The 20,573-nt window shown below is 42.3% G+C and overlaps 1 protein-coding gene across 1 annotated transcript in view; it reads right to left on the bottom strand.

Annotated features, from left to right (window-relative positions):
* Sel1l (SEL1L adaptor subunit of ERAD E3 ubiquitin ligase) overlaps positions 1-19,389 on the bottom strand; it is a 43,517-nt gene extending 24,128 nt beyond the window's left edge. Inside the window, exons 1-6 of the mRNA XM_052185296.1 lie at positions 19,206-19,389; positions 13,233-13,270; positions 11,912-12,140; positions 3,592-3,759; positions 2,145-2,250; positions 1,253-1,415 (exon numbers count right to left, since the gene is read on the bottom strand). Coding sequence (XP_052041256.1) covers positions 1,253-1,415; positions 2,145-2,250; positions 3,592-3,759; positions 11,912-12,140; positions 13,233-13,270; positions 19,206-19,275 — 774 coding nt within the window. The 5' untranslated portion in view covers positions 19,276-19,389. The remainder of the gene's footprint in view (positions 1-1,252; positions 1,416-2,144; positions 2,251-3,591; positions 3,760-11,911; positions 12,141-13,232; positions 13,271-19,205) is intronic.
* Positions 19,390-20,573: the final 1,184 nt, after the last annotated feature.

Here is a 20,573-nt window from a genome sequence, read left to right as displayed (position 1 = left end):
TCAAGCACCCAGACAACCAATCAGACAAAGGCTGGTTGGAAATAACAACTACAATGTAATACTGTGACGGGCACTTGCCTGGACAAAAATCAGGATGAAAAAAACTTTGAGTTCAATGCTATAAGAATATATTATGGGTATATAGACTGGAGGGATGGATGGCGTGTGTGTGTGTGTGTGTGTGTGTGTGTGTGTGTGTGTGGTGCTCTTTTTCTTGACTATATCTCCAGTCCTAAACCATTTTATTTATGTATTAATTAATTATTTAATTAATTTCTTTCAGATGTCAATACTGGGCTGGAGAGAAGGATGGTTTAGCTGTAGGTGTGCTTTCTGCTCTATCACAGGGACCAGAGTTCAGATATCAGTACCCATGTCAGGATGCTCATGAATGCCTGTAACTCCAGATTCCAGGGATCTGATACTGTCCCCTGGCCTCCTATAGCACCCATAACACATGCACATATGCACACACACTTATATACCAACAGACACACATACACATTAAAAAAAATAAGGTTAACTTTAGAGGAAAATACTATGATGAATAATTTCAGATAAAACAAAATTGCTACTCTGTAGAATTGTTCTTCATATTTCACTCTATAAATTTAGTACTAAAAAACTACAAAAGAAATTGTGTTAAGATGTAGCTATAAAGTTATCTCAATTGACTGTAAACCTTCTTAGATGAAGGAAAATAAGTATCCAAGAAATTAAGTCAAATGATCTGTTGTCATTCAGTCTTCTACAGTTGTTGAAAGAAGTCAGGGCTCAGAGAACAAACTGCTATAGAATCACCAAGAGCTGGGTACTGGAGAGAGCCTGGAGAGAGATTCAGCAGACTGTGCTGCTCTCCCAGAGGGCCCTGGCTCAGTACTCAGCAATCATGTTACTTGCCTGTTGCACTCGCATGCACACACACACACACACACACACACACACACATTCACACTTTATTAAAATACATGTTAAAAAATTTACAAAGAGGCAGGGACAGGACTGGACACTGGCTGCTCTTCCAGAAGACCTTGGTTTGATTCCCACACCCACATAGTGGCTCACAACCATTTATAACTCTGGTTCCAAGGGACAGGATGCCCTCTTCTGATCACCTTGAGTACCAGGCACAGGAGTGAAGGTAAAACATCCATACACATAAACAATGCCCCCACCCCAAGCCAACCCCAACCCCAAACTGAAAAACAACAAAGTGCTATGTACAGAGGTTCTCCATTGAAGCCGCACTTACAGTTTGTCCTTTGGGAGAACCTTCCTCAGTCAGTTTTTCAAACATCTCTTTAGCTGCCTGGATATTCTGTGTGAGGTAATCACCAAACAAGAGAGCATAGGACACCCTCTCCAGGGCTTTGGTGTGATTCATGCCTGCTGCCTTCTGAAGGTACCGATACGCTCTTTAAACAGAAGCAATCAGAGAGTCAGCAGTGTTTTTAGAACAGCTGTTAACTGATTTTTCATTACTAAATGAAGCATAATTTTCTTATTTTATAATACTAAATTTCTACACATTATTCCTACTATCTTGTGTTATTTATATATGCAGAAAACATGCTGGATAGTTTGATTTAGCTAAGGGGTCAGTTTCTCTTATGTCTAATATTTTAAAATGATCTAATTATACTAACAATGAATGAGAAATCCAATGAGCAGGTTAACAAAATTTACAGTAGAAAATTATAATCATGTCAGTAAGTATTCAAATAACTCAGAATTTTCTAATGCTACACATAGACCAAGAAAATCAGTAGAAATCAGACAGACATAAAATGTTAGAATTCTTTTCGAGTGTTACATTCTAGGTGAAAATTTCAAAGTAAAACCAAAAATCAACAATTCCTTTGTTTATTTTATGTTATTTTTGAATCCGAATAGTGTATTTACTCTTAGGTCTTAGAACTGACCCCAACTTTAATCTACTATTGCCATTTTTCTCACTGATCAGTCTTATGGTCAATTTGTATAATCTTTTCATTCTAATGAGTTAAAGTTTGCTAAAAACACTGGAAGGTTTCTCACAACAGTACTAAGACATCCGTGTGTCTCTGGTGACAGTTTTAGAAGGAGCTCAGAGGCTGCTTCAGTAAAGCCTGCCTTGGGGAGCACGTGGTGGGCAGTGAACCTACTCTCGCTTCTGGCTCTTCCTGTTGCTTCCATTCAGTATCTTCATCCCGGTCTGATAGATCATTTCTGCTTCCTGCATTTGTCGTCTTTTGGCAGCATCTTCTTCAGCTGACAATGAAATGACACACACACTGAATGGATCGTAGCTGTCTGTACCAAGCTCACCCACTGTGCCACCCAGGAATTCACACGGAGAGAAGGATCTTTCACTATTTCCATACTGACTCTAGAAATAGCTGACATGTGCCCTGTACTGATGAAAGACTTCTAAAAAACACAAAGTCACCAAAGTCACTTTCTTTTAGAGAAAGCAAGCTCGGGCTGCTTTTGAGGATATTTTTGTGCTAGTAATGGTGATTTTTTAAAATACAGTTCAACTAAAACTTCAAATTAAATGCTAAATTCTGCTAAAATAGTAACAAAAAACTATTAGAGAATAAACAGAAAACTATCATAATATTCAAAGATCACATGTACATTTAGAAAAGTATTTAATTATATAATTAAAATCTTAAAACCTGACTTTTATTAAACATAGATCTAATTCAGTATGCAATGTTCAAGTGTATTAATTTCTCTCTCTCTCTTTTTTTTTTGGAATAGGGTTTCATGTAGCCCAGCCTGGGTTCAAATTCCCTGTGTAAGCATGGATATCACTGACCTTTTGCTCCTGTGTTCAGAGTGCTAGATTAAGGCATGTGCCACACCACACCCAGTGTATGTGATGCTGGGACCAACCCCAGGGCTCTGTGTATGGCAGGCAAGCCCTCTATCAATCAAGCTATGGCTCAAGTCCAGCTCCCTAATTTTTCATATTCATTAATGTAACACTCAAAAACCTATAACTGTTGTGAATTTTTAAAACAGGATTTTTCTAATTTAATGCAAGATTTTAAACAATATAGAACTCATCATAATACAGTAGGATCAGTATTTATTTATACAGAGAAGTGATTCTTCTTTTTGTAATAAAGAAAAATCTGACATATTAAACTAGTCATGCTGTCTCCTAGGGATGCTGTGATATGGTATTACACTGTTATGCCCCCCAGTAGAGGGCAGCATTCACAAAGGGTGGTTAATATATACATGTCAAATGTTATATATGCACAGGAGAATTCATTCTTAGTGTATAAGTTAAGGCAGTTTTTGGTTTTAATTACTATTAACCTTCACCTCATAGTCAGCTTCCATTACTGACACAGTGTTTTTGTATTAACTAGTTCAACAGCTTGCCTCCAGGGTTTACAGAACTACCTGAGTCAATGAGACATCAGTGTGAGGGCTGAGTGACAGCCTGAAATAAATGCAATGCCCTCCAGCCTTCAAGTCTTTAAGGCTGTGACCCTGTCCATAACACTGGACAGCCTGGAGAGGACTGCTAGAAAAGCTTTCAAATGCTGCCCTAGACTACAGCATCAGGGCGTGCCCCACTTGACCAATACGCACTTTCGCAGAAGCCCCACTTCTCATCTGTCTTGTAGTCATAGGTTGTGGCACACCACAGTCTGCCATCTTCCCTCCCGTCCGAGGTGCACTCATCATACTCCTTATCCAGGAAGAGGAAAGGGAAGTGGCAGGGCTCCCCGTGCGCTGTACCTTCAATGGCAGTCAAGACTAGAAAAGAAAACAAAAGTCTAAATATGAACACCTCTGTAATTTACGGCTTCAACAGTGCTGAACCTCAGCTATCAAACTCTGAGGGCACCATTTGCAATGGGAGCCGGAGGACAGTCAGGGCTGATCTGAGTGGAGACGGCCTGAGGCTAAGCATCCAGCGCTGACTTTGAGTTCTTAAGATAATGCAGCGTGGTGTTCAAAGTTTACTGTGAAGTGGCGTGAAGGCTGTGAAGAGCTAGAGACTGGCCTGGGCTACAGAGTCTCAAAGAGCAAAGCAAAGGGAAGCAAAACAAGTGCAAGCAAAGAACTCCCCCAACTCTAGTCTGAGGGGTGAACAAAGCCAAGGCAGATGTGAGGAGCCACCTCTGCTCCCTTCTTCTGAACTGAGAACATCAACTTCAATTATCTATTGGGATAATGCTACCCCAGGCAAAAGTAATCATTTACATATTCCCCTGGGAAGCACATTTTATTACGATACTTATCAGATGTACTGAGGGTTTTATTAGTTTTTTGCCCCCATAGGTAGCTCTGGCTAGACAATTTAATATGGCTGCTGTCATGTCAGATAACAAGTTCAGAACGACAGCTGCTATTATTGCTAACACCCTTCCTCTAAAAGGCTAGAGCACATCCTCCTTTCTTTCTGGTTTAAATAAAGGCTACATCCTAGGATACTAATGGTAACATTCCTTTCAGTAAGTTGAGAGAGACAAACTGTTTCAAATGGTTGCATCAGGCAGATGCCACTATCCTGCAGCTGAAAGGCATGCAAGCACATCTCCTGCAAGAGCTGCTGCTCTCGACCGCTGCTCAGACTGCAGCTCAGGTGGTGGTTCCAGAGTGTGCCCAGGGCTGTGTGAGGGAGGGAGGGAGTCACACAAGCACAGCTGCCATCTGATCTGCACGTGCTTACCCAGATTATTATTATGGTTTTTTTATATATGGTTCTCAACCTGTGGTTGTGACTCATTTGGGGCTCCAGTGACATTTTTACAGGGGCAGCATATCAGATATTTATATTATAATTCATAATGGTAGAAAAATTAGAAAGTAGCAATGAAAATAATGTTATGGTTGGGGTCACTACAACATGAGGAACTGCATTAAAGGGTTGCAGCATTAGGAAGGTTAGGAACCACTACTCTAACCTACTGACCACATTCCCTTTATATGTATATGAATAATAAGTCAATACCTTGATTTGAGAATAAAGGAATTCTATGACTGGAGAGCTGGAACATTCCAGGTCCAATGCCAGGTTATCCTGGGTCCCCTATATAGCCCTTTATCATTCACTCTCTTGTGTCTGACATAACATCCTTTCAACTGTTAGATAAAACCTCTGACATGCATAAATTTAGCAGACCATTAGCCTCTATCAACTCAAAAGCTACAAATGTCATCAGATAGCATCTGAACCTATAACAAATTCCCTCACTTTGTTTTAACTCTTCTAACCTGACATCCCCATCAATACACCTGTTTTTTTTTTTTTTTTTTTTTTTTTTTTTTTAAAAAACATGGATTTGAGCTTTTCTTTTGTCCTGTGACTATAAAACTTCCTGTAGCTGCTTACACGCTGGGCCAGTCAATGCTTCCAGGCCCTGGTCACTTATACCTGGCTCAGAGTAAATCTTCTTACTCCCTTGGAGGGAGAGGGATATTTTCAGTCAACAGCAATGAAGACCTTTCCATCAGAGTTGGGGCCTGCTGGAAGCCACTGCCTCTGACTTCCTAATCCTCCATGAGATGGAGGCCCTTCCCTGGCGCCCCCAGAGCAAGGAAGAAGCACAAACACTTGGTATCACCCAGCAACTTGCTTTCTCTGAACCTGTTTATGCCAGCTGAATGATCAAGGTGTTGGTTATTCTACTCAATTGTTATTCTTTGTATATTTTATTTTACTGTAAGGAAAATATGTTTTTATATGACATAATCAAAACAACTGGGCAATATGCAAATATGAAGAAAATAATCAATCATCGTTGCCTATTGCTACAAACTCCTTTTCTCCAGAGTTAAGGAGACTTTATAGAAATTTTGAGCTTTTCCTTTTCACTTGCAAACAGAACAAAAAAGGTGCGCCTCCCCCAACAGGTGTGACTCATTTGTTTGTATACTGTGGTCTCTGCGCAGCACCTGTCTTCCTCTGGGGAGTCTATAGTTTTGGTACATGCTAGGCCATGGTGAATAGATGGCTAGCTCCCAGTCAAAACACGAGGCACTAGGTCTCTCACAACCTTCCCTGTGGGCAGCATCTCACATGGCATCCCAAAGTGCTCTGTGTATGGGAGCTGGGAGGTGTCAAGGGAATCCTACATCGAAATTTGAAAATTTAGGCTAAAGGTGTTTTATGGCTCCAACTTCCCACAGCAAATACTGTATGCAGTATGATGACTAGTTCCCTCAAACCCTGGCCTAGCTCCCAGGAGCTAAGCCTTATCTTCCAGTTCAAATAACCCGAGACACATTGACTAAATCTTCAAATGTACACTGGATGCATTTTTTTCTGCCGTTTCTATAATTTATAACATTGTTTAAGTGTTGACAGATTGAGAATTTCTTCTCAGTTTTGGCCAAAGTGATAAATAAATTAAAAATTTTGCTTATACATTATGTCTGCCCGTGTGTCTCTAGTTCACTTTTAGGTGTGTGCACAAGCATGTGTGTGTGTGAGGCGTGCATGAGTGCAGTGCCTACTGAGACTAGAAGAAAGCTGGAGTCACGGGCAGTTGACAGCTGCCTGACAAAGGTGCTGGGACCTGAACTTGGTTGTCTGTAAGTGCAGTATCTGCTTGTAACTGCCGAGTGATGTGACACTCCTGGGAGAGGGCCTTAGGAGCCTGTCTTGCTTCCTCTATTCCCACATGTGTCTTTCCTTCACTGATTTTGCTCTGAATCCTTCTGTTGTATAGTCATGGCTAAGTGCTATGATTCCTTCTAGGAAATCACCAAACCTTGGGATAGCCTTGGGTACCCTGATGACCTTGCAAGTGGGATGACCAGGACACACTGGGAAGCACTGCTAGGGAAGAGGAGAGAACGGGGCAAGGCATGACAAATCTGGTGCACAGGTCGGTCAGAGCCACAAGGGGTAGCAGCTGAGGTTCTGTGTGCATGAGAAAGTTTCCACCCGTGGGAGCTGAGAATAAGGGGTTTAACTCTGGGAGAGTGGGCGTGGATCCCTGGCTGCTCTTAGACTTACTTACTGTCTATGGGAAAATGATAGTAGTTTGGCTGATACAGATAGCTTTGGTTTTTGTCCTCTGATGAGGCCTTAACATTCTCCAGAGGAGACCAGACGTTAAACTTTACATTACCCTCTCCTCTAAAAGAGTGTGTGCATGTACGTACAGGGGTGGAGGACAGGACTAATGATTAAATCAGGTCCCAGGGATGAAGAAAAATGGCCGCTAAGGCAGAGGACAAAAGGGGTGGAGGCCACCTTCAGCCCGGTTGCTGTCCCAGCCGCAGCAGCCTTCCCTGCCGCACTCAGCCGCTGGGCCATCTCTGACTGCTCTGAAACAGCACAGCAAACGCTGAATTTAGGACTCAGAGCTTAAACAAGTGACAGTGACAGTGAAGGTGGAAAAGGGGGTTTCAGTGGATTTGTACTGTGAGGTTAGGACATCTTAGATATGAGGTAAAAATTCACACAAAATACTAAGCTAAGTACTTATGCTTTTTGTAAGAGGTAGTACCTTGGTCAAGGGAACGTGAAGAAAGTTTATGTTACTGAGACAACTTCCTTGGCTTTGCCAGCAGAACAGGCTGGAATTTAAGCTGGAGCACTGGAAACGTAAGGAATCTTAGTATCTGATCTTTCCTATGATGGAAAATGTGGACTGGTCTGCTGAAGGGGACCAAGAGGTGCTCTATAGACCAAGATATTCTTTTAGACTTTAAAAAACAGGTTTTGGTTGCTAACTCACTGTTGTAAAAGCTGAAGTCTGACTGACTCCTATATTTCTTCCTTCCTTCTCTCCCTCCCTCCCTCCCTTTTTTGGTGATAGAATCTCACTACATAGCCTTGGCTGGCCTAGAACTCACTACATAGAACAATCCGGCCTCTGCCTCCAGAGTGACGGGATTAAAAGCATGTCACTAGAACCAGCCAAAGTCGGATTTCTCAAAGGCAGATGGTTTTCCAGCTAGACTGTATTTGAATAGGTCAGTTAAAACTAAAGACTGACTAGACAAAAAGAACTTAGGAAAGCCTGGCTTCCTCAGCTCCTGGGCCTGAAGCACCTTGCTTCTCCTGTTGCTATCATCTGGCCTTCTTTTGAGCCCTGACTTTACAGACCTTAATTGCCTGGACTTGATTCTGAGCCCAAAGCCAACACTGCCTGGGAGAGGCTTTCAGTCCCAGTGGGAACTGTGTCCCTTCTGATGCAGGAATGAGTTCAGTGAACAGCAGCGAGGTTCTCACAGCCTCCCATTTAGGACACTGCTTAGGGGCCCTACAGCTGTGAAAAAAATCCCTATTTTGGATGTTAGCTGGCCTAAATGGCCACATCCATATGTCCCCCCAGGATGGGCTTGTTCTATGCTGGGACCCCCTGAAATTCAGCTGCTGACTGGCTGTCCATCTCTGATACAGAGAGCACTGTGACCCTGGCAAGTCTGGCAAAGGCGCAGTGCAGAGACCTTGCTCCTCTGCTCACTGTAGGCAGGACAGCCTGATGCCTGCTGGGCAGGTCTCACTGCGCCGGCTTTGTGCTTCTTACCCCATCAGCTGCAGTGCACAGCAACAGACTGATGGCCTGGCCGGTGGCCTTCACCCATCTCCCGTTCCGCATGGCTCAGGGAAGTCTGAGCCATCCCCACCTCTCCTCGAACGACCGATAAGTGAAGAATTAGCGGAGTGAAAGGGTAAGAGAACTCATGAAGTTATCATCAAAGCATTCGAAAATTCCAGCATTTTGTTGTGTTCAGTCTCTGTGCACAAATAAAGCTATACAAAAATGTTTTCCTGTGACACTGTTCTGCACCTCTTCCATATAACCCCTCTAGATAAATGATGTAGATAAAACTAGGAAATGGCTGAAAAGTGTGTATTTATGATTTCTGAATAAAATTATTGATATTCTAAGAACTGAGTAGTACAAGCTGAAACTCCTGCATGTGAGAGGCAGGAAGGAGCCAAGGGCATCCATCACCTTTGGAAACTGGCTCTGGAAGCTGGACTGTGTCCTAAGGATGGTGAGCCAGGGAAGACACAGATGACCCAAGCTTCCTGTTTCCACAAAGAATTCCTGCAGATCCTTCACAGACTCATGGGGAGAGAGACTGAGTTAAGGACAGCACAAGCACATGAAACCTACTAGCAAGTCCTCTGAAACCAAGGGCCAGATTAGGAAGTCTAAGACAAGACACCCATGGTGGAAGGTCATATTATATCACTTAACGTGTATCCAACAACTGTTAGGTCTTTGTTTCCAGGGTTACATGTGCTATGTGCGCTGGAACTTCTCATAACCCTACTTCAGCTCTGGAAGGCCGTTAGGTCTACTTTAACCTAACGGTTAAAGTGACCTACTGAGACCCAGTAACACTGTGTGTCAATTGATGCTTTGAGCCAGGTAAATAAGAAAACTATTAAAACAGAAACTTAAGGAGGAAGCCACCTGGGAGACGCTAGGGCATGCCACAGTGTTTACGAGTGTATGTGTGCATGCATGTGTATGTATACAATTAGTCTATGAAGAATAGCTATGAATACAGCTCTGCGGTAAGTCCTTAGATTCTTCCTGGTGAATTGCTAACCTCGGGGGTCTGGTCTTGCTAACACAGCATCAAGCATTCAGGAGCAGTAAGAAGGCAAGCGTGGCTGGGGTCATGTGGGAGATGGGGAGCAGCAGAAGAGGAAGCCGGAAGGAGGGAAGGTCTTAACAGTAAAGGTGACAAGCTTGGATTCTGAAGATGGCAGGTACCTGCTCATCAACACTGAGCAGAAAGTTGGCTCTTCCTGTCTGCTGCTTGCATGCATGCCTGCCTGCTGCCTGCATGCCTATCTGCTGCATGCACACCTGCCTGCTGCCTGCATGCCTGCCTGCTGCTAGGGACTGACTTTACAGGAAAGAGTGAAAGTCTGAGCTAGAAGCAGGCTCTTAACCTGCATGGTGCATGAGCTGCTGAACACAGGGTAGTTGACAGAAGAGCAGACATTTGTTCAAGGGAATGGGCAGGACATTTAATCTGTGAGGATAACCTGTGGAAGGCCCATGATACAAACTGAACAGCACACCTGGGGAACTTCCTGTTCTAGAGAGGGCTGCAGGAGTGACATTACAGTAGAGCTGCTGACATGCCGGATTCTGTGAACCAGGCTAAGAAGTGTGAAGTGTATGCTTCACCTCAGAAGGCAGATGGGAGTGAGCAGCTGTAAATAAGCGAGCAATAGGGTCAAATGTGAATTAGGAAGATCAATACAACAGCAACATGAACCAGAAGCTGACAGGAATAATTTAGAAGGGACTACCATAGAATCTCATCCTAATGTAGCTAGCCGAATGGAACACACAAAGCCATGCAATATATATTACACATTCATGTGCATAAGTGTGTAATATTTGATGTATTAAGAATAAATGAAAATCAATCCAAATCATTACTGAAAACTAAAACAAGTTGAACAGGCAAATGTTAATATTTATAAAGTTGTTGGTATGACTACCCACAGAAAATTATGTAAGAGACCGTTAAAATACTATTTTAAATCCCTAGTAGATACATCTGGAGACAAAAACAAATCAGACCTGTCCTCAAGCATGTTGAAGGTTAAGGGGCTGAGCTACGGAAGTGACCCTCTGCTGCATCAGAGGAGCGGGGTTCCGGCCACACATCCGTGATGCTTACACAATGCAGCTTCCATACAAATCCCAGAGGACTGAGTTTCAAGAGTGTCTCCAGCTCAGAGGTGGGGGTCCCTAGAAGGTGGTGGGCCCTGAGGGCTATGGAAGCTCTGCTTCTCCTCTACCTCAGCCTACACATTTCCTGTCTCACTCTTCACCTGTCTTCACTAACACACTTTACAACAGATGGGTACACAAAGCTTATTCCTGACTTTTGTGAGCTGCTCTAACAAATTAGCTGAACAGAAGGACGAAGTCATGGGAACTTTGCTTACACAGGATATCAGAAGTCAGGCAACTGAGACTTGTAACCGGCATGTGAATGGGGCAGGTGGCAGTCCTGTGGGACTGAGCACTTGACCTGGGGGATCCGATGCTCTCTCCAGGCAGTGTGATGGAACTGAGGTAAATAAGGGGACACCAGGCAGCATCAAGTGTAAAATCCACTTCACAGTTGCTTGCCTGCTGTGTGGGATAACACTCAGCAACTGGTGAGTGTAAGAAAATTACCTGCATTTGTATATTCTTATCAATGCTCAAAAGTAAAGCAAAGAACTTCACACTGCACACATACGCCTGGTGAGAAGCCTGTCAGGATGTTCTCCAGGATGCTGTCAAGCATTCTTGTCAGCTGATGGCATGAAGAATGTTTACTTTTTGAGAAATGATTTTTCTATTGATAAGTATGGTGTAATTATGGGCTTGGTTCCTGGCGGTGACTGGTGATGCAGTCAGTGCTGCTATGCTCGCCCATGAAGTAATAAACTGAATGGCAAAATGGCAGGAGAGGACAGAGTGGATAGGTTCCCAAAGCTAAAAGGACATTTAACACACTGCGTATTAAGAGAGAGCTGCCTCTCTCTTAAGAGGGTGAGACCGAAATCAGTTACCTAGGAGGACTGAAAGGTTACAGGGGATGGAAGGGACAGCAAACTCCTAAAACAACTCTGCAGCCACACCCATGTCTATGCTTCTTTCCATTTGTCCCACCTTGACATATTATTTTAATTTTTTTCTCAAAGTAATTTACATCCTAACATGTAAAAAAGCCAGGATATTAATAAAAAATAAATGCAATTTTATCTGTGAATTCAGGTCATGTAACACCAATCTGCACAGTGAATATCTGATTTACTAAATCCTTGAAAATGCTGTAAAACTACACTCTGCACTTTATGTGGTTAATGTCCAGCAAGACCAGCTTCCGGCAGCATTTGTCCACACTCACTAGTTTTAACGTTTCAATTGCCTCTTTGCTATGTGAGGTGAAATCAAGCAATGCATCAGGCTACCTGGCTTCCGCACTCTCTTCAGTTCTTCGTAGGTCTTGCTGCTTGGATTCGGAGATTCTAAAAGGCTGATCTCTTCAGGGACACTGACTTCCTCCTGGGCCTTGGAGCTATCTTCATCATCATGGAGGGACTCCACCTCTGATTCCTCAGAATCAACAAATATCTGGCCAGCAACCACTTTGCCTGTGGTGGTGTGGTCTTTCACCGACTCATCTGTGGGCAAAGAACTCTGAGAGTACAAAAAAGCATTTGTTACTCATCAGCTGAAGCAAGACTCCCTCCCATCCAGTCTGACCATTGCTTTGACAAGTGCCTACAGGTGTCTCCTTCGGCTGCCGACTGTAGACTCTGAAGTACTTATCAGTCAGGCCTTCACCACCCAACTAGCTTTGCAGTTAATTCAGATGTCACCTTCCCATCACATAAGCCTTCCGTAATCCTCCAAGTCTGGATTATGTCCCTCTTTTATATTTCCCATCGTACTTTACTCTTGCCCTTGGTAATTCTGTATTAGGACTTCCTGTTCTTATCTCTGCTCCATCTCATCTAGAGATCAGTATTCATTACTAGCAGGTCTCCTGGGATATGAGAATCAGCTATACTACTGCAACCTATGAGCATGTACATTTCCTTATTTGGTTAAAAACATTACATAAGTTGAAACAAATGGCACAGGTTAGGCCCTCAGAATTAAGAGACTAGAAACTTTAAAACAGGGCATGGTGATGCCTACTCTTAATCATAGTATTTGGGAGGCAGAAGCACGAATCTCTGTAAGTTCAAGGCTAACCTGGTCTACACAGTGAGTTCTAGGCCAGTCAAGACTACATTGTGAGACCTTGTCTCAAAAATTAAAAAAAAAAAAAATTAAAAAACCTGGGCGGCAAGGTGGTGCACACCTAAAATGTCAGTACTTGGGATGAGACTGGAGAATGCCAACTTGTAGGCAACTCTCAGCTACATATTGAGTTTGAGGCTAGCCTGATTTGAGGGGAAAGGAGAATAAATTCAATCTTCTTTTAGGCACTAGGCATGCTGTCTTAAAGCTCTTTAATGTGAATGTCCACCATCCACACAGCACATTCAAATTTAAGTTGAAACTGACCCTAACAGCCAGCACTCCTTAGGGAAATGCTTATTTGCTCTTGTATAGGTCAGTGTTTTTTGTTTGTTTGTTTGTTTGTTTTGTTTTTAAGGACAAAGAGCTAGAATACCAGTCATTTTATCTTTTTAATTGAATTCTATTACTCAAAATTAGTATGTCCTTTGTAAGGTACATAACTCCTGCTTTAATTTGTTCAGTACAAATCTTAGTACTTACCTTGGAATCTAAGGATTCATCCTGGTTACTTTTGTCATCTGCAAAAAAAATTAAGATAAATTATCTTTTTTTTTTTATTGGGAACTATAAATGTTAAGAAAGCACACAAAAGCTACCATGGGTCCCTACTCAGGAGTCCAGGTGTTTCAGGAGTTATATGTGGAAAACCTGACGGAAGAACCAATACGCATCAGATAAGAACCAGTCACTGCATAATAAATGAACCTAGAATTATTTAAATATTGATTATATTCAATAATTTCATAAGACATTAAGGAGAAAATGTCCCCTCTCTCTTTCTACATAAGAAACCCAGGGGGCTGCCTTTTCTTCTCACTCCCCTAAACCAGTCTTGCCTTCAGATTCAGTTTACAAAAATGAGCTAATAATTGCTATTATTGTTTAGCAGGCTTAAAACTAGATTTAGGCAAATACATTTAAATTTGTGTTCTACTTTGCTAAAGGGACAACTAGATTTAGGTCAAATGTAGTACTGAACTATCACATATTCTTGTATGAGAGTTATTTATTAAATCAATAGTTTCTGTGTGTCTGTGTAAGTGTATACACCATGTGTATGTGGGTCCCCATGGAGGCCAGAGGAGGGCTGGGGCTTAGATAGCTATGGGCTGGCTAACAAGGATGCTTGGCACTGATTTCAGGTCCTCTGAAGAACAGCATGCACTGTTAATTGCTGAGCCATCTTTTCAGCCCCAAGAAATCAATAGCTCAAAAGGTGTGTGTGTGTGTGTGTGTGTGTGTGTGTGTGTGTGTGTGTAGATAACTCAGTGGCTAAGAGCATTGGCTGTCCTCCTAGAGGACTCAGGTTTGGTTTCCAGCACCACACAGTGGCTCACAGCAGTCTGTGACTTCAGCTCTTGGGAATCAGACACACTTTTCCAGCCTCCACGGGCACCAGGAATGCACATGCTGCACAGACATACATGTAAACAAAACATGCATACACAGAAAATAATTATAAACCTTAGAAAAAAAAAAGAAACCAATACCTTATGTTTAAAAAAAAAATCAAGTGGGTGATGCACACATCTTTAATCCCATCACTCGGGAGGCAGAGGCAGGCAGACCTCTGAGTTCGAGGCCAGCCTGGAACTACAGAGTGAATCTCAGGACAGCCTGGGGTACACAGGGAAACCCTGTTTCAAAACAAAACAAAACAAAACAAAACTACAAAACAACAACAAAAAACAGAACCAAGGTTCCAGCTGTTCTTCTCAGCTTGCCTCTGAATGCACACAGGTAGCTTAGTTTTCTCAGGACACAGTTTTCAGTTGTTCTTTCCAAGTTTTTTGCTGTTTCTACTAGTCTTAGTAGCTGTTGCCCTTTTTCCTGCTCTCTATAGAAACAGGCAGCAAAGTGCCAGGTGCAAGCATTTGACCTTTGTATTCCCTGCCAATGTAAAGAAACAAAGTAATCACATGATCTTCTGTTTCCTTCCTTTTCTTAAAATGCTCTGATTTCATCCTGCATGGGGCATTTTGTCCCCTGTTCTTAAACTATGAGACATTTACCAGGAAATTCTATAAAACTACTTCTTACTGAAAACTGTGGTATTATTTTTGTTTCAGATGGTGGTAAAATAAGGGACTAAGCTCTATATACGTAACTGCAGTTCTTGTTTTGCAGATCTGTGAAAAATAAGTCTCCCAGTGATGTTTTGCCACATATGTGCTTCCTATTTAAAAAAAAAAAAGTGGAATATAGCTACTAACTAGATTCACTTACTTTAAGAGAACCTTCACAATGTTTTACTTTTGCAGGTTGGAGATGAGGGTGCGTAGTAAGGCATCCACAGTGCCCATGGCTTTTTGGTAGTGGTCCACCAACCTACCTCCTAACCGTTTGAAGATCTAAGTGGTTAAATACTAGCCCCAGTAAATCACTGCTAAGGGACGGAAATCCATCCCGATTTTCTATCAGTGTTGTATGAATAATGTAATTTGTTCACCACAGACACCAAACACTCAGCATATAGAGCAGGCACCAACAGTTCAAATTCACACATGCTATGACTCTATATACTGAGCCTTTTGACTAGCAGCATGTGCAAATCACTAAGTCAGTCACACAGACAGCTGGCAAGTAAACAATATACTGATATCTATATGTAAATATAAATGGTGCACATTAAAGTGAGACACACAAGTCTGTAAGGCACCAGAGGAGCAAATGTGTTATTGAACTCCAGGAGAAAGGACCGGTGACAACAGGGTGGTTTCAGATGCATTGCATCATGCTTTCTTTCACACACCAGGAGCACAGACTGAGATGACTTGGTCAACAAAAGACTTCTTTCTCACTTACTAAACTGGAAAACCTACTCCAAGCAGTAGCTTTAAGGAGAAGCTATGTTCTCTTTCCAGCTGATATTTACGCATATCACCTTTTAAAAAAGCTGCTGGCAAGAGACTCTTAACAACTTCTGAATGTAGTTTTCAAGTGAAAGAAAAGCGCACAATTGTGCATAAGTTGAAGGCACAACGTAATGGCTGAATAAGGCATTATGTTTTTATCGACTACAGATACAAAGGAAGAAGAAAAGAATGCAAAAAGATTCAATAAAGAGTTCCAAGTTCCTTACTCATCAGTATTACACCTAAAATATAACTACTTGTCAAAGTACTTTAACGAACTGCACCCCTTTCCTTGAAAGGGGTATTTATTTATTTAAAGAGGGAAGATGGGAAGTTATTTCTCCAATCTTAAAATTAACAAAGTTTAGTGAATTAAATTATGAGAATAATGAGCTGGGTCTTGGATATTTCTACCTATATTAAATCAAAGAAGAGGAAGGAACCTGAGACCCCCCCAAAGGAAAAGAGACGTTAATACAGCTTGCTGTTCTTCGGCTGAAGTAGATATAAAGAAATGCCTTTTGAAGCCACAATTTTATTTCTGATAAACTAGCTTAGCAAACCGCACACGAGCATGGCTATTCTGTAGAGGAGAGGTGGTCGTTACAAACTCTTTTTGGTACATGTCACGTCTATTAAATGGACTAGTCCAGCTCCAAACACCAGGAGCAGTGAGGCTAGTGAAAAGAACGGACGTCCTGCCTTCTGCTTCGCTTGACACGGACAGGTCCCAGGAAATCCCTGATCCTAAGTCACCCCAAACCTGACGTTTGGAAAGTTACAACCTAGCTTTCTCACATCTGTATTTGGACACGAGTGGTTCAGTATGGAAAGTTTGCTTGGCTTCTATTGTCTTAGTCTGTCAAAAGGGACTATGAACATGTGTCTGTTGATCCGCAATGATGTTATTTATAAGGAACAAGTAAAACCAGGAAATGAAACATCTCTGCTAATCCAGAAGCCACTTTCTGAACTTCTGTATTAACACAACTTGCCTCAAATACCTGGAAGTGTAGCTAATGTAATGACTGTGACACTCATTCTCCAAATTTTCAGTCTCTCCCCACCCTGTCTCTGGACTGAACCCAGGCCATTCTAGTGAGCACTACCTGTAAATAGGGAACACTCCCACCTCCAACAAGGCCTGTGTTTCTAAGTGAGAAAAATAAACACCCTTCTACTGTTATCTTAAGAAAATTATGGAGAAGTATGTGTGTGTATGTGTGTGTGTGTGTATGTGTGTGTGTGTGTATGTGTGTGTGTGTGTGTATGTGTATCCTCTCAATTTATTCATTTACAGGAAAAAGAAAGCAATTTTAATCCAGGTATCATGCTTTTACATGTCACTAAGCTAACATAATAGATGATGTTTACCAACAGTGACATGGTTTTAAGTTCAACCTGCCTTGGATAAGATTAATACTAAACACAAAATTACAACAAAATATGATTTTTATTAAGAGCAAAGCTTTAAATATAAACTTCAAAAGTGCGGTTAAAAATAAGCAATTGAATGCACAGCATGGAGAGCTGAAAAATCCAAGCCTTTAATTTGTAAGGATCTATATCAGATATGACATTTGAAATTCATGTAAGCAGAATAGAGCTATTGTTTGATATACGGATATGCCAGGCTCCAGGACACCCCATTATGCCCTAATCCTAGGGTACCCAAACAAAAGGATTGCAAAGTCCCTTATATAAAGTCGAACACTATTTGCAGATAATGTCTGATCCTTCTTAGAAGGTAAATGCTAATCTGTTATTATATTGTTCAGGAAATAAGAATGGAAATAAGTAGTCCATGCATGTATAGAACAACTTAACCCTGAGAATGCCCGAATCTGATAATGTGGAACTTGAGGGTGAGCAGGGTCCACTAGCCTTTGCTCTCACATTATGCATTTTTATAACTGTAGTTCGGGACAAGTTTATGCCTCTACCAGAGAAATGCTTTGGCATGGTTGTCGCTGTGACAGAAATCTGAGCAGACATTTCTTAAAACTCTGTACTCCACTTACCCTAATATAACCCTAAGATTTAACACTTGAGTGCTAAGTACTTCAGAATAACTAAAATACTTAGAATCAACTGGTGACTGTCTCTACCTGTCCAGAGCTCAAAGTACATGCAACAGAGTCCATGGAAGATGCAGGAAAAACTGTTCGGTGTGAACAGTCTTTAAACTCTGTGAATGGAAATTTCAGAGGGTTGTGTGTTATGCTATTTAACTGCTGGAATCTTCAAGCTTCAGAGAGAAGAATCACAGAGATGTATGGGTATGTGGTCTATTCTAGAGTTAAAACTGTATTCTAAGCAAAACCCCAAGAGGAACTCAGTCCATCAGGTGCTTTACCAAAGGCATGAGTAGCTCCATTGCATACTTCAAACAATCCCTGCTAGAATTCCTGCAACAGTCAAGTATTGTACAGTCTTTAAAGAACTGCTCTTCAACACAAACTGTCATTTCAAATGAAGCAGAATGGACCTCAAGCATAATGCCAGCAGTAAAGTGATTACCATATGCTTGCCACTTTGCAAAGGGTGTCCCCAAACACACTGCGGACAGGATTTTGGTCTCTCTTTATTTTAGAAGCAGGGTGACATTATGGCTTTCATTTACAACTAAAAAAGAGGATCTGGGGATTCAAATAACCATCTGGGAAAAATTCGTTGTTAAAAAAAAAAAAAAGCTTTGCAGTGTTCCAGAAAAAAAGGGTAAAGCCATCCAACAGCTGTCTTGTTAACTGAAACTGATTAAACTCTCAAAGTCTTACAGTAGTCAATGTTTATTAACACCTAAACATTCTAAGTACGTTTAAAATAAAGATTTCTAAGACAGCAAGTTTTCTGATATAGGCAGATCAAAACACTAGAAAAGAAAATCCTTGTAAAGAGAAAATGTAAGTCAGCTAGGCAAAATATCAACTTAAAAGCACACACAGCTTTTTGTAGCTACAGAAAAGGGCAATATTATTTTCTATTAATTTTGAAAGAACCAAGTCTTTCTTAAAACTCATAAATAAAATTACTATCTACCTACAAACTCAAACACTATGGACTCCGTGGTAGAGGTCACATTTTCCCAGGACGGGGGGTGGGGGGGGGGGGGCAAGCGACTACAATTATAACAGAGGTTTTTCTTTTAAAAACCAGACTAACAGATCAGGTGTTGAGCAATCCCTCCACTGTCAACATCCTAGTTCCGATGAACCCTGCTCTGCACAAAAGTGACAGCTCTGGGAATGTCAACTGCAAACCCCAGCGTGTCCTAGAACCTGTGCACACATTACCTACACGAAGGTAGAGGAAGCTCGGAGGGTCTAAGCCAGCCGTCAGGAACCCTCCTCACCAGTTAATTCCTAATTCTTCAGAAGTCACCTAAAGTTTGCTGCGTGGGAAAGGTGTGGGCAGGATGATCAGCCCTTCCTTATGTCCAGCTTCCTAAACACCCTCTTCAGCCCAGGCTAACCGATGCCCAAGGCAAGAGCGAGTGACAGTGCGAGGAGTGCCCGAGACCGCTGAGCCCTGTGGCCCTGTCTCCACCGCGGTCGGGGGGCGGTGGCTCGGGGCCTGCTGCCCGAGGCTCGATACTGACCCGAGGTCGCGGATGCCGAGCCCAGGAGCACCGCGCAGAGCAGCAACGACAGCCCGACGCGGACCTGCATCCTGCTCTCGAAGGTCGAGAGCCCTCGCCGTCGCCGTCGCCGCGACCAACTCAGCCGCTGCCTCTGCTCCGCCGCCTCGCAGCCGCTCTTCCTGCTCTGGTTCCTTCTTCACCCCTTCCCAGGCCTCCCTGGCCCAGAGCGCAGCCAATCCGCACCCGCCGCTCCGGCCTCCTTGGCCAATGGCCGTGATCACCCCGCCCCACATATAGTCACACCCCCTATGTCATCTTTTAGCCAATCATTGTGTATAATTCTCATACCGGCTTTCCCGGTTGGACCACGGCCTCACCGACATGGCCCCAGCTAATTGGTAGCGCCTGAATCAGCGCGTGAGGCAAGGGCTAGAAGGCGGGGGACCTTCATCCAGGACTACAACTCCCACCATGCACCGCACTAGATTTTTCTCGGCCGGTGATCTTGGGAGATGTAGTTTAGCCTAAAGTAAGGGTAGAATCCGCAGGTGGCTGAGGACTAAGGAGTTGGACTAGCTATTCAAGGGAATGGATTCACAGGACTCTTGCGTTTGAACCAGAATAAATATCTAGGATCAGATATCTAACGGTTAAGAACTTTTAAGATTTCTAAATATTTCTTTGTAATTATTTTGAGAATTTGAATTGGACATGATGTGAACACTGAAAAAATAAATAATAGCTGAACTGAAAATTTTAAAAATTTGGTTAAAAATACTTAAGTCTTAAAAAAAGCTTAGGTAAAGCAATACCTGAAGTTTACAGAGCCTGCAGTACAAGAAAATGCCGCTTGTCATTTCCCTAATAAAGCAAAAGGGAAGAAATTTCTCCCAGTGAAGATTAGTTTAGCTCCTGTGATCATTTTCACTAAGGCTTCCACATTTACTAGCCACCCAGCAAATGTTTCAATAGTTCTTCCAAACCCTTCAAACATCGGTCCTCATTCTTCTCTAGTGAAATATTGCAATGTTCTCTTTTTCCTTGACCAGAAAAGGGATTAGACGATTTGTGTGGACATAGAGGTGAGAGCCGAGGCATTTCAGGAGCTGCAATACTTACGTAGTAAGTATCGATGCACACACAATCCCTTCGAGTAGCAGGGCAGTATCTTTTCAATCTTCGTAATCAAATTGAGTCCTTCTAAGATTTATTTCCCAGTACTGCGTGAATATGTGATCTATCTATCTATCTATCTATCTATCTATCTATCTATCTATCAAGATTTCAGGTGAGCCAGAGGGCGAGAGAGTGGGAGAGCCGGCCCCTACTGTTGTCTGCTGTGTGGTGGCATGGATGAGGGAGAAACGCCATCCTCTCCTCTCACAT

Source organism: Apodemus sylvaticus, chromosome 6 (genome assembly GCF_947179515.1).
Source record: "Apodemus sylvaticus chromosome 6, mApoSyl1.1, whole genome shotgun sequence".
NCBI classification, from domain to species: domain Eukaryota; kingdom Metazoa; phylum Chordata; class Mammalia; order Rodentia; family Muridae; genus Apodemus; species Apodemus sylvaticus.
This window is presented reverse-complemented; position numbering and strand designations above follow the sequence as displayed.